General features: G+C 41.8%; 1 protein-coding gene across 1 annotated transcript; it reads right to left on the bottom strand.

Moving 5' to 3' along the window:
- Positions 1-10,174: 10,174 nt before the first annotated feature.
- On the bottom strand, positions 10,175-15,133 carry tmem74b (transmembrane protein 74B). The gene is made up of 3 exons (XM_019272696.2): positions 14,979-15,133; positions 12,493-12,764; positions 10,175-11,837 (listed from the first exon to the last, which is right to left on the bottom strand). Exons 2-3 carry the CDS (start codon positions 12,715-12,717, stop codon positions 11,205-11,207), a joined length of 858 nt encoding a protein of 285 aa, XP_019128241.2. The 5' UTR covers positions 12,718-12,764; positions 14,979-15,133; the 3' UTR covers positions 10,175-11,204.

The raw sequence follows: 15,133 nt of genomic DNA, 5'->3' as shown, positions 1-15,133 counted from the left end.
GAACTTGTAGTTTTTGATGTTTATTTGAATTTTGATATTTTACTTTAATTGTACGTTTTTTGCTTGGCAGCCACTGCTACCACCAAACCATTTGTATGCACGAAGACTGTAGGGCCTTAATGTTGCTGAACAATTATGCTGCGTCTGAATTTGGATACTTCTGTGTGGTACACTGTGTACAGAGCAGTGTTGTATTACCAGAAATGACAATCAGAACATTTTATTGCCAAAATTCAATCCAGGCCCCAACATCTGACTGCCTAATATCAAAATAAAACACATGCACAGCTCATATTTGTGTATTACAGTATTCACCAGAACTGCTTCAGCTCCAGCAGCTTCCACGCCACGTAACCAATGTGGCGACCACAGAGGGCGAGAAGCCTCCAGTGTTTCACACTCATCCTTTCAAGTGCAAGTGCAGACACAGCACACATTCGTCTTTAGTGTCCTAACATGAGGACGAATGTTGAGAAAATAGAAACGTGGAGTCAGTTTTAGTTGCATCTGAATCAACATAAAGTCTGCAGGTAAAGGTCTTAACAGGATCTGATGATCACACCAACCAGCAGATCAAGACGTTTGTCTCACCTCTTCAGGTTCAGCTGAAGTTTAAATGAGCAGAGAGCAGTCGGATTAAAAACGACAGCAAAACAGAGAGAGTTTATTGGTCACGTTAACAAAATCATACTTAAAAATCAGCATCGTCGTTACATCATACAGTATACAGCTCCTCGGTATGTACAGGAACAAGGCATCGGACCTTTACAGCGTCACACACTAATAACATGCAGATTCACTGGCCTCCTGAAGCACACCAAGCAGTTTCAAACTATGAGTGAGGGACCAAAGAGAGGAGATGGGCCACATTTCTCCAAATAATGACATTAAAAATTCATATATATGTGTGTATGTATCCACTGGATCTATTTCTGTAATATATTTTTTTCAATTATAAGACATTTACATTCATCTTTATTTCATTTCAAATGATCACGAGGAATGTTTTAACAGGATTCTTTAAAAAATCTGTAAAATGGTGATAAATAATGGTCACAAATGAACACTCATCCGGTTATGATATGATTTTAACAACATACAGCAGTGAACACACTGTACACAATGAGCTGTGCTCTTTACAAAATACACCACGGAGCAAACCAGAGGGGGGTCTGTGCAGACGATTCGAACTTTAGACTTTGATTGTTCTGTTAAAACGTACAAGATAAAAACAAAAAACAAAAAAACATGGAAAGTTGCTCTTCACTCTTTGTGGATGGATCTTACAATAACGACAAATATTTGGATTCTTTGCAGCGAGTAAAAATCTTATAAAGTCTCCTTGAAACATGGCTTGGATGGATTCCTGTTTTTTAATAACAGGAGACAGACATGCTGCTGTTAATGTCCAATTTATTGCTCTTGAGAGTAAAGTTTCAAACATCCTCCGATCGCTGCGGAAGTACAAGAAAGGTCTTCTGAATCAATCGATATTTAAGACTCATCGTTTTACCGACTTTGTTTGTGTTTTAGCACAAAATGTGAAGAGAAGAAACAAATAAGCTGCTCGAGTAAATCATAATAAAATGATAATATAACCCTGTCTGCTTTATAAAATGTTAGAGACCCTGGTTTTCACTTTTATTGAAGGGATATGTCACTTTTCTCAAAGATCAAATAACTAATATTGTCTCTCTTTCATTGAAACATCTCGGCCATCTACAAACATCTCCACCAGCCGACGGTCTAACTAATGTAGAAAAGCACTTTAAAATAAGTGATATATCCCTTTAATGTTATTTTTCCTGTGCTAAATGTTACTTTCATTGTCATATATTGATTGAAGATTCACAAACAGACAAACGACTTCTTCCTCAGGCCACGTAAATATTATTTATAATATAATTATATATTTTTTTCATTCTTTTCGTACATTTTATAAACTTCAATATGCATTTTATTTCATTCTGGTTCCTTAAAAGTGATATTTCACCCGGATAGAAATCATTTTTTAAATTCATAAATAGTCAGCTGCTAACACAGGCTGCTTTTTTCAACGTTAACGTTCAGAGAACAGCACGGTCACTAAAATAAACACTAAAAGTATTCCCACATAATCTCACAAATGTGAAAGAAATCACATCAGGAAATGTGACTTTTGTGTTTTTAAAATGATTCCTGATTCATCGCAAGGTCTCCCAGGAAACCTGGGGATGTGTTGGAGAGAAGGAATGACGTAAAGGAGTCAGTAAGTGTTGTTGCAGTTACCACTAATGTCCACTAGAACCTCGTTACTAGTTTCCTCTTTAAGTTCACGACTTCAAAAAGCCTGACGCTGACTGTGACGACAGATTCGGCCTGAGTGAAATATCGCTTTATCTCGTTAAATATACATTTATTAACTCTGAACGTTTAAGACAGAATTTAAAGAAAACAGCAGGAATGTTTATACAATAGTGTTTCCAAGGCGACTGAAATCATGTGACCGTTCACACCAGCGTGAACCACGTGTAGGACAGATAGTATTGTGATATATTGCGTGACAGTGCTGCGACTGCGGCACCACCTGCTCGATCGCAGTATTACTTTGTACATTCATTGAGTCTCTGAGTAAAATGCTACTGCCGTGTGTGTGTGTGTGTTACATTTGTGCATATTATATATATATCTGTACGTAAAGGGAAGCATCCGGCTCCAGCCTGCGAAGGTGTTTTCGGTGGGTGGTGAACAAAAAAAACTGGAGGCATTTAGGTGTAAACCGACGCGTATTGGAGGTGATGCTCTCACCGGGAGCACTGACAACCTTCTCTGTTTGTGTTTTTTTTTTTCTGAAGCAGCATGATGTGTAGTGATTAATGAGGCTGAGCTCAGGGTCAAAGCCCAGCACGCTGCTGAAGTGTCCTTGAGTAAAGTGCTGAATCGTAAGCAGCCGCGGGAACACTGTGTTGCAACCTCTGACCTCTGACCTGCTCGGCATGGGGGTGGAGGGGAATGTTTACATCGAGGAAGCTCAAAAACAGAAACATAGGTTGACACATATTTTATTCATGCGTTCATGTCTGAACTGCAGAGAGGATACTGCTGCGTGGGGTGAAAGCACCGTCAGCAGCTGCAGTGGCAGTTTAAGCACTTTAAAACGCTCAGTGCCTGAATGCTGCGATCTGTGTCAGAAATCAGTCACAACATGTTCATGATACAATATATGTTTTAGATTCAGTGTGACCTACTGTCAGAGAATTTTCTCCCACATCCACAGATCCGCTTAGAAATAAAGAGTTCGCTCTAGAGCTTGCCTGAGAATCATTATATTCTTAAATTGACGTGTTTCAGTGTTAGCTGTCTGTACAGACCACTGACAGTATGAAGCTCGGTGTGGTGCTTCTGTCTGCCACCATCTGAAAATTGGCAAAAAGGTGGAGCTGAGGCGGACTAAAGGAAGCCTGGTTGCCCAAACAACGCTGTTAATCCTGCATAACTTTAAGCCTTAATATAATGTGAACAGGTGAGTTGTATATAAATTCACCCTCAGTACAGTTGTCATGAATGGGGAAATTAGCTACAGAGACCAAAACTGTTTTTTGTACCAGGCTGTAAACATGTTTATTTCTGCTGTGAAGTTGGACATTTGGACATGGGGACTTATGGAGACTGACTCACTTCTGGAGCCAGCCTCAAGTGGACGTTTAAGGGAACTGCGGTTGCATTCTGCATATTTTTGATGGTGCCAATTTGCCAAAAACAATCGTGACACTTCTCTATTCAGTCGACGTGCTAACAATCAGAGGTGAAGCCAAACGAATCAAATCTGAATCTAATTCTTTCGCACAGCAAAGCCATTTATCCGCTTTGTTTCTTGCAGCCGGCTCTGACTACTCAGCTAAATTTTTCCCTCGGTGTGATGTGAATTAAAGCTTTTGGTTCTTGGGAAACTTCCAAACATCTCCAACAGATGTGTGATTTATTCCCACAGCAGCTCCTCTGGTTTATATTCGCTCGCTGGGGATACAATCAGAGGCTTTAAGAGTTTATAACATTGTATCCTTTGTCGTGTCCTCGCAAGGACTTTCCATGACATATGAGAAGTGCTCGACCAACAGTCCTTGATATAAATAGACTATTTCTATGGTAACAGAGTCATTGTGCTGCCGACAGAATAAAGATTGATTTTCTCTGTCTTTGGCCAAGGTGCTCGTGTTCGGTCTTGACATTCAAACACGTCACAGAGGAGCTGAAACATAGTTTTTGCTCTTTTCAGATGCTCCTTCCTTTGTCTTCTCCTGCTCTAATCTCTACTAAACATCCATTTTCAATCCATTGTGGACAAATCATGTGTTTCATTTTCTAAATTTGAAACTATTATCCACTTTTTAAATGGTTTGAAACATTTTCCAGCATGTTGCTAACTAACATAAATCACTGGAAGTAAACAGTAAATGTATTGATTTAATGTGTTCCCCTTGTAGAAAGTAAACTAAACAATAAACTAAATAAAACCAGAAGAAAGTTTAACCAGACTCAATGCTTAATATATACATATAATATACATATATCTATATATTCTTAAAAGTAGGGCTGTGCAACACGATTATATATTGTAGACAAAATCGGCGTAGCAGAACCAGAAGTATATTTTTTACTCCACGCATTCTTTAATCTTCCTTCAAAACCTGCCGCCTACATTACCCTTAATGCAACGCGATCACTGACAGTTCAGTCAGTCAGTCAGATAGTAGCGGCTATTCACGGAGCTGAGGGGAGATGAGGAGCATCTTTCTACACCAACATCCAACCAGCAGGCTGATGGAGCCGATCCCAGCTGGCACTGGGCGAGAGGTGGGTACACCCTGGACACGTTGCCAACAGATTCTTTAAACTCAGGTGACATCACTTGAGGACATTTATCAGACTTCAGCTCCCTCTGGAGACACTAAAGCCTTTATATATTTCTTCTAAAAAAAAAAGAAAAAGCCTGTGCTGTCTCCTTTAAGAGTTTTTCCACAAAAGCAATCAACAATCTTCCCGTCTGCTTCCTCCTGACCTGATTCTCTCCATCCGAGCGTGAAGCTAAACTCACTCTAAAACCCCTTTCAAACCTCTTTTCCTTCCAGCTCTCTGCATCCAACCTGTGTGAAACGAACCGGCAACAACAATCACACTCTCTCTCTCTCTCTCTCTCTCATGTTGTGATTGTGCTGCTGTGTTGTTTCCTCCCCCCTCCCGAGCTGATGAGGCCTAATCTCTCCAAAAGAGCCGGCATTAGAGGTTGAGCTCAGCTGTTTATTCTGAGAAACCACGAGCGTGCCGCTGAAAGTGTTTAGCTTCATGCAGAGTCACTGCTCGTCTTCCCCCGCGAGCTGAGAATTCACCTCTTCAAGAATCACCTCACGTCATCCAGCGTCTCCGCTGCAGCCTATCGGCTCTCCCACATCTTTTCATCTCCTTCACTCACTCAGAAACCTCCCTCCCTTCTTTCCTCTCTCTCTCTCTCTCTCTCTCTCTCACACTTCTTATTTCTTATTTCTTTCAATCACACTGAAATCACAGAGACGGCTTGACCTTTACTTTTTGGTTGTATCCTGGTGATGTACAAATGGAAGCAAATCCTCCTGTAGCGCTCTTTCAACATCACTCTGGATGTGTGAGTCACATTGAGACTGCATCATTTCGTATTACTGCTGACATGGATGTAGCACTCAGGGTTTCCTCTTCTATAAGGAACAGTTTGAAGCTCGTTTGGGGACAGAAATTCATGTAGTAAGGTTGGATTCAACTCAGATGGAGCTGCAGTGCGACAAGCAACAACCACAGCGAACATCTGGCAGTCGTATGATTGTAGACGAGGATTTTCCCAATGGAGCCGAGTTCAGACACAATCGGCCTTTGCAGTGAGTCACTGCAAGATTGTGTAACAGAACTGGGGGTGAGTTTATTTGTACTAACCGCTGTGAAACAATCAAAAAATAACTATTTCATATCACTGATTAACCGGCTTTATCTGTGCCAGCGCTCCGTCACTATCATTTACTGTTTATGTCTCTCAGTGCCCAACTCATTTGCCCAAATTAAACTCCTTCGTGTCTTTATTTTGAAGCGAGGCAGTATCAGATTTAGAAGCTGGGTTCATGAAATAAACAAAGCCAGAACACAACAGGTAGAGTATCAGAGTTTAGTCCAGTTTCAGAGACATTTCAGGCTGACTGTGGAGAACTTTGACCGATCTGATTGGACGCCAGGTTGCGTTTCTCCAAAAGTTAGGTCGCGTACCTCACATAGCCAAAACAAACTACTCCTACTCAATTGAATGGAAAAACCTGCATCTACACAGCGCTGGATTTGGCCTAACACACTTCTGAAACAACATTAAAGGTGGAATTATGAGGTGAAGCCCTTGTCCCTTGTCCTTGTTCTGGAAAAAAAATGACTGTGTATTTCTATGGACTGTTCTGGGTCTAAAAGGTCAGTTTCTTTCCACTCAGCCATGATGCGCAACCCTGATTCATAAAAAGTCAGGACACTTTGTGAAAATGCAAATAACAAAATTACAAAAAAACAATAATGTCATTTAGTTTGAGCATTAAATATCTTGATGGTGATGATGAAATATGAATGATTTCATATTTATGTCCTAACTTTTATGAAATATCGACCATGAAGACAACCAGGTAATAATGTTTTGAGGTGTTTACACCAGCAGCTCCAGAATAATGTTGTTGAGATGAAGTCTAAATGTCTAAACCAGCAGAAGTTACTAAAACACAACAAACAGCTGTTTCTTAATTTGTTGTTGCAAACCTGCAAATTAATCTAGACGATGATATCGACTCACATTTCTCCAGAGCTCATAGTGATTCCACAGCTTTCATTATAGTCCGGACACAAAACAAAAGTAGGTGTGATCACACTCGACTTGTGAAAGTGAGAAGTGGCCTGGCTCATGACAGAGCGGCCTCAGGTGCCTCAGCGTCACTGCTGCACTGACATACAGCAAGGTCGACTTTAACAAGCAACACACAAAAACCTTTAAGATTAAACATCTGATCGAACACTACAGGTTGTGACCATATGACAAACTCCATAGCTGCAAAAACTGCAGTTCCTCAAATGTCCACTTGAGGCTGGCTCCAGAAGTGAGTCAGTCTCCATAAGTCCCCATGTCCATAAGTCCCCATGTTCAAAGCAGAAATAAACATGTTTACAGCCTGGTACAAAAAACAGTTTTGGTCTCTGTAGCTAATTTCCCCGTTCATGACAACTGTACTGAGGGTGAATTTATATACAACTCACCTGTTCACATTATATTAAGGCTTCAAGTTATGCAGGATTAAGCTTTGATTGACAGGTAGGCGCCGTTACAGATGTCTTGTTTGAGCAACCAGGCGTCACCACATTCCAAAAACCTGTGGGTGACGTCACGCATACGACATTTTTATTCAAAGTCTGACTCAGTCTCTCCTCCCTGTGTGGACTGACTCCCTGCTTTGCTCCTGATGGACAGGAGTAATCATTTCTTACGGTCTTTAGAGGGCGCTGCAACTTGACCGTAAAAAGTTTTTTTATTTACTCAAGGACACCTCAGCAGAGACGGACTGTGGCAGGCACTGAACCTGCGGCAGTCTTTAAGATTACTGCTGCTGCACCAGAGATTACGGATCGATACAGATGTCATTGTATGTTTTTAATATCTTTAACGGACACTGCTGTTGATTTTTCTGCAGAATATTTTAGCTCTGTGTATTAGTAATCCTGTTACTGTTAGCTTTTTATCTACTGTATATCTACTAGAACTGTGACGATTCGTTGATTAATTAATTAGTTGAGTGACAGAAAATGTATCAGCAATTATATTTTGATTATTTAGAATGCAGAAGAATTCACTGATTCCAGCAACTAAAATGAGGATATTTGCTGCTTTTCTTCTTGAAGCTATTTATTTATATATATCGACTTAAACTTCAGGAACGTTTTTTACTATTTTCTGATATTTTATTTACCAAAAAAATCACCTGCAATGAAAAGAATCATTAGTTACAGCTGTAATATCTACTAACCATTACTTTCTATTTGTTTTCCTGTGAGTTGTTTGATATTTAAATAATCTAAAGGTCGAATATTGAAGCACAATCTGCTCGGTTTCCTCCGAACAGGCTTGTGTTTTGATCGAGCTGCAGACGGAAACAGAAAAAGACGTTGGTCCTGGACTGTGACGAGGTTTTCCAATTTTGCATACCTGCGTTGCGTATTTGGTTTGTGAGCGTTAGCCTCTGCTGGTCCTCTACATCTATGTAGTATTTACAGTATATTTGTACTGTGAAATAAAAACGTGGTACATATTTTAATAAACATCTCGAGATTAGTAAGTCATGAGTATTAATTAGACGGACGTATGACTTTGATCTTATCGTTTCATGTGTGTGTTTGTGTGTAGCTACATTACCCTTGGCTTATCGCCTCACTATACAGACCATAATACATTATAGCATAATAATATTTGCGTATACACAATTTACAGTGTCTGTGTTTACTCATTAAGGCATATTGTATCCTTACATCATGACATAAATAACAACTGTTTACATATGATACAAATAAGTAGGCGCTGTGTCATTAAAGGTTCAGTCCGGTCAAAATCAGCTTCTCCAGTCAGATAGAAAAACGACTCAGAAGACATGTTTGTTTTCAATCCAATTTGCAGTTCTTGATTATTTTAAATATTTTGTTCATTTCAGCTTGTAGCTGTATGTAGCACAGGCTAGTTTTATACGTCCACTAAACACTCAGGACCTTTAAATGTCACATAAATAAATAAATATTTCGAAGGAGCTGCTGATAGTTGATATTTTCCCCCTCACAGCCTGATGCAAAGATTTACTCTCTATGGACGCTGTGGAAAGTGATGCTAGCAGAAAATGCTGATTAGTAAACACGAGGCAACAGTTTTTTTAGAGCACGAGACATTAGATATGTCACGTGATACTTTTGGAGATCTGGTACATGTGCAAGTGTCATGTTATGAGCTTTGCAGTCAACGTGTCGGGTGAGGAACTGATGAGGAGTTACATTTCATGCCTTCCCTTCGCAGATTCACTTGCAAAATTACACATTTACCGAGATTCACCTTCGAGCGACGCAGCTGCAGTTCTAACTAAATGACCCGATGTGGCTGCTCAAAAATTAATTTAGTCTGAGTTTCAACTGTGACACTGACAAAACCTCTTTCATCCCAGATGCGTTAAAAAAACTCAAGTAGAGGATCAAAATGATTACTGACTAACGACATCAAATCAGGTAAGAGTCCACAAGAGCTCCTGAATTGCTGATGCAATGTAATGTGTGTCAGCCTCTTAACAGTGACTCATGTCCCCTCTCTCTCTCCTCTTCATCCTTTCCTACCCGTCTCTTATTGTATTTCCTTACAGTCTGTTTTGAACGTTAAAGCTGCATTAAGCAATTTTTGACCTCGAGCTGACGTAAAGACTCCAAAATCAAAACATTACAGCAGCTTCCTCACCAGATTTGGTGACTCTCTTTAGCAACTAGTTCTCACACCAGAGCCGAGCAACAAATGAAGACATCAAGGAAGCAGCAGCGTGTTGAGTCAGCCGCAGAAACGTGAATAAGCCGTGCATGTGTTACAGCTTATCTTTGTTTCCGTGTAGCTCATAGTCAGAGACTGAATGATTCTGGATTTTTGAGGTCAATATAAATATCAATATCTGACAGCTTAAAAATCTAAAATCAATATAACAATAATAACAATAAACAATCAAGTTTAAAGGCATAACATAAACTCTTTTATACCAGCTAATTTATCTGTCAGGCTCATTTTTGTGTCGTTCTGTGGATATCTTTACAGAAAACAGTCTCACCAACACACTGCAACTTATTCCATGATGTACATTAGCATGTAACATCATCAGCAGGCTGTAGCTTCTTTTAGTTACGAAGCTGCGAACGTAGCGTGCAAAAGACTTTTTAAAGGTCCAGTGTGTTCAGATTTAAGGGCCTCTGTTTTCAGAATAAGGTAGACATGAAATATAATATTCATAACTATGATTTCATGCATGTATAATCTCCTGAAAAATAAGAATCCTTTTAGTTCTGTTACTTTTAAATGAGCCTTTTATATTAAGAGTAAGATCAGGTCCATGGAGGCCCGGAAAAGAGGAAGGCGAGCGTGAGGTGAGGGGATTGCAATGCAGCGCTAAGATTCTACACACTGGACCTTTAAGCTGATGTTGGCAACTAGTAAAATGTGCTGCAGCAGTAAAACATTAAAAAAAACTTTGAGATTAATTTAAATTTAATGATACTTTGATGAGAAACAGATAGTATGTAACAATTAAAATCTTGAGCCATCCAAAACAATGTGCTAAAAGCAGCTAAAACAGGCATGAGTTATCAAAAATAATGCTTAATGCAGCTTTAAGTTCATTTTTTATCCTTTATTTTGTTTCCTGCAGGTCACTGAGGGCGGTTTGAAGAGTTCAGTTTAACGGTTACTGTTGATGCTGGTGGTGTGTGTGTGTGTGTGTGTGTGTGTGTGTGTGTGTGTGTGTAAATGCCACAACAGAAGAATTACTTTATGTTGCCTCTGTTTATCTGTGCGAGAGCTAGCATCAGGCTTTCCATCAGACTTTATTTAGACAGTCCAGTACGACACCTCATTTCCTGTGCAGTGATATTCACAGCAGCAGACGAGGTTGATGTTTAATGTCTGTGTTAAGCTTAATGAGATTTAAATCTTTTGTTCACCTGACTGAGTCGGGAATCGAAGCTGGACTTCATAAATAAAGTGTTAATCTTACTTTCTGCAGTGGCGACAAACCTCCAGGGCTGCCGGACGCAATGTGCTTTCTTTTTCTTGTAAAACTCTGATTAACATACTATGATTTATATTAGATCTTTGCTATACAACCATTCATCTCCAAATGTGCTCTTTTCCAAACCGGCATAAGCTTACCTCTCTTCTTCTACTGGGTCGAGCCCTCTTTTGTTAAGTAATACATCCCTTTTATGATTGGTTAGAATAAATGTCCCATAAACTTACGTTCATCCCAAAATGCTGGGTCGCTCCAGCAGAGAGCCTTGTGCTCGAGATGTGCTTCTCCTGTCAGCACAAATGGGGAGGGGGACCTGCACCATTTTGCATCCCCATTTTGCAACTGAGTGCTCACTCACAGCTGCAGAGTGAAAGTAAAGAACGGCTAGTCGACTCCATGTGCAGCAGCTGAAGAAGACGAAGAAGAAGAAGCAGCTGGAGGAGGATGCCTGCTTGGTCCTGGTTCTGATTTGGAGTCCCGGCTTGGATCTGGCTGTATATTATTCCTCGTGTCTGCATGTTCGACCAAAAACTCCCCTCCTCCGTCCCCGCCCTCGCCTCCTACTGCCTCTCCAGTTGCCAGCTGCTTCATCCTCAAGCTGATGGAGCCGTAAGTCCTCTTGGGTCGAACAAACGCCGCCCTGCGTCTGTACATCTCTCCCCGGCAGATGGACACCATGAGCAGGACAGACAGGAACATCCCCCCCAGGGTCAGCAAGCCCAGACCCGCGATGATGCACTTGTCCAGGTGGGAGCCCAGCTGGGCGTAGTACATCTCCAGCTTCTCCATCTGGCGTGCCGACACAGAGTCCGGGTCGACTTTGGCCTCTCGGGGGATTGTGTAGGCGATCACCACGAGGACGATTCCGCTCACCAGGAACACCAGGGCGAAGATAAAACCGTAGTCCGCAGAGTGGTCGTCAGCTGGGTTGAAGTCTTGGCCCTCCTCCTGTCCTCCACCTGCTCCTTCCTCCTCATCGTATGAGCGTGGAGAGATCTCCTGGTGCTGCTGCTCCCCCTGCAAGAACAAACACAAAGTAAAGAAGGCAAAGAAATAGACAAAAAAGAATAAATGAGAGAAGCATGAGACCAAGAATAAACCTAATATTGATAAAGAAATTGAACGTCATGGTACGATGCGGCATGTTTCAAAGGTTAATCTCTCATTGTGTAACCAGAATCCCTGTGTAACCTTTTATGTGGTTCTCTTTGGTTGTAAATCACGACTTTAGTGGAGTAAAGACTTCAATCGATACGAGCCTTGAGAGCTTTTCAGCAGCACGTTAGCTCCACAATCTGCTTCTGTCTTGTTTATCTTGTCCATCATGTGTTGTGGATTTTGTTGGATTTAAACGTTGGTCTCACTCTGGCAGACATTTTTTCGTTCAGGACAGGCAGAAGACATTGAACAATCCGATGAGTCGTCATCGGAAACCTTTTCTATCCATTTCCATCTTTTCTATCGAGAAAAAAGCTTCCAGTGTCGTCCTTAAAATACTCAGCAGTTCTGATATAACTGACGAACAGCACCTCCACCAACATCTTTTCGCTTCTCGCTGCGTCACACCATGCACTCTAATCTTGTGAATCCAGCTGCCATGCAACATAAGTGTAACAGGTAAAAAAAAACAAAGTTCTGTGTTGTGTAGTATGTAGGAACCACCTAAACTCACCTTGCTGTTGCCTGAAGTTGAGGGCGGACAATTGGCCGCCGCCTGCTGCTGCTGCTGCTGCTGGTGGTCATGTTCCTCGTCCTGCTGGTAGGAGGCGTTCTCAAAGCCCCGGGCGGCGCCGGAGACTGTCCGGGATGCTGAGGCCGGCGTCGGGGACACGCCTCGTCGACCTCCTCCACCCCGCAGCTCCCGGAGCTCTACGGCGTTGAATGAGTCCATCGACATCTGTTCGATGTGCTCATGTCTTCACAATCCCTCCGCTCTGCATTATCCTCATTAAATAAAACAAACACATGATGACTGAAGAGACAAGAGAGAGTAATACACTTCAAGCATTTAAAAACAAACATTCCTTTAGGGACACATAGTGTCTGTGGCTAACGTGGTCTATTTTATGTCATATTTATGGCATTACTCTTTAAATATTCATATAATGGATATACTAAAGCAACACACTAGTGGAGCTTCTTAAAGCTTTGTGTCGTTCAGAAAAAGGAAACCATATTATGATGAGAACTTCTCGACTAAGTCAAGACAAACAACAGTCTATCATTACTCTGAAGGTCAGTCAATCTGGAAAATATCAAGACTTCTGAATGTGTTTTTAAGTGCAGTTGTGAAAAACATCAAACGCTCCGATAAAACTATTCTCATGAGGATCGCCCCAGGAAATAAAGACCAAGAGTTAGCTCTGCTGCAGAGGATAAGTTCATTACAGTTACCAGCCTCAGAAAGAGAAAGAGTTCAAGTAGCAGACACATCTCAATGTCAACTGTTCAGAGGAGACTGTGTGAATCAGACCTTCATGGTCGAATTGCTGCAAAGAAACCAACGACTGAGGAAGACCAAGAAGAAGATGGGAACTGTTTGGACCAATAAACACAAGGACATTTAGACCTTTAGACCAATGGAGATGAGGTCTGATGAGTCAAATTTGAAATTTCTGGTTGTCTTTGTGAGTCGCAGAGAAGGCGAATGGATGGTATCTGCATGTGTGCCTGCCTGGCAGCACTTTGCAACCGCGCTCTTAATTATACGTAACTTTAACATTCGTAGCAGGCTGTAAACATGTTTGTTTCTGCTGTTAAGTTATGAAGACTGAAATGTTCTGTAGCCTCAAGCAGACACTTCACAGCCATGGAGGTGCAAATGTTTGACTGGTAATGTATGCAGATATTATAAAAGTAGCACTCTGAATGGGACTATTTTATATAATGAGTACTTTTACTTTTGATACTTCAAGTACACTCTGTTGACACCGTTTACTCATATTACTTTAACTTGAGAGTTGAGACCCTATAAAAATAAAATCAAGCTGTTCTGCTGCATCATAGAAGATCTTTGACAGAACCTGCAGGCTATGAATCCATCACACACACACACACACATAGACTGACAAATCACCCGAGCCACTGGCATCTCACCTTGGTAGTTATTTATTTGTCCCATTTTTCCCTCCTCTCATCACCACTATCGCTGTCACTTCCTGTTGAGAAGTTCAAATCAGACCCTAAATCCTCTGTAACACACACCGCACACACACCAACATGGGGATGTGCAAAGGTGAGACATGTTTTTATCTCCTCTTCGGCAGTTTAAAAATCCCTTTCATGCAGTTTCTTAACAGAGAATAAACTCACAGTGTGCGTGCATTGGTTAACACCTCTCGGCCCTGGGTGTGAGCCTCGTTCATGCGCATCTCAGGCGCTCAGACAGCGGTTTCTCACCCTGCTATTACAATCAGAAATCCTGGAGCCTGTGTGAATATTAAAATGAGGATGATAGAGTCGCTGCAAGGCTGTAATCTCTCCCTCCCTGACACAGATAGCCTGCCCCTGTATCATTCCATCAAACCCGAGCTGTGATTTCATCCATAAAATGAATCTTTCTCGCTTAATTTATCCTATAGCAAACATCATTTTGCAGAAGGTTAATCTCCCAGAGGCTGCAGGCTAAAGTAGCCCAGTGACACAGATATCATTTACCCGTGCATCGAGCCCCATGGCCCCCCTCCTCCCCGCAGGGAACCTGAGTGCCCATGGGCAAGGTGTCCGGCCGTCAGCATCACAGTGACCTTGTGATGCGCCAAACATCTAAAACACCTGGACCACTACAGTCTCCATCTGCATGTGTGTGTGTGTGTGTGTGTGTGTGTGTGTGTGTGTGTGTGTGTGTGTGAGATATCAGGATGAGCCGGCACAGATAAGAACCACACCGACTGACACGTTATTCATTATCCCGACCTGACGGCAGATAACACGGGCTGACAGAGGAGGAGGAGTCCGAGCCAAAGGTGGAGAAATTATAAAACAAATATTAGGAGCTCCAGAGGGGGAAACACCGGGGCTGGCTCGGTATCCAGGCAGGCAGCATCCATCCCCTGCTCCCCCCCACCGCTGAATCCGGATAAACATCACCGATATCATCGGATCATCAGCGGGGATATCGATCAGAAGACGCAAAGGTGTCGATGGAGGTGTTCTTACCTGGTGATGAAGCCGCGACCAGGCGGGGATCAGGCGGCTGTGGTGGGCATCGCATCCGGAGAGATGGATGCTGCTGGATCATGTGTGAGGAGGATGCAGAGAGAGAGAGAGAGAGAGGGAGGGAGAGAGAGAGAGAGAGAGAGAGAGAGAGCATG

This window comes from Larimichthys crocea, chromosome VI (genome assembly GCF_000972845.2).
Source record: "Larimichthys crocea isolate SSNF chromosome VI, L_crocea_2.0, whole genome shotgun sequence".
NCBI classification, from domain to species: Eukaryota; Metazoa; Chordata; class Actinopteri; family Sciaenidae; genus Larimichthys; species Larimichthys crocea.
Note: the sequence above shows the minus strand (reverse complement) of the source record. Positions and strands in the feature narration are given on the sequence as shown.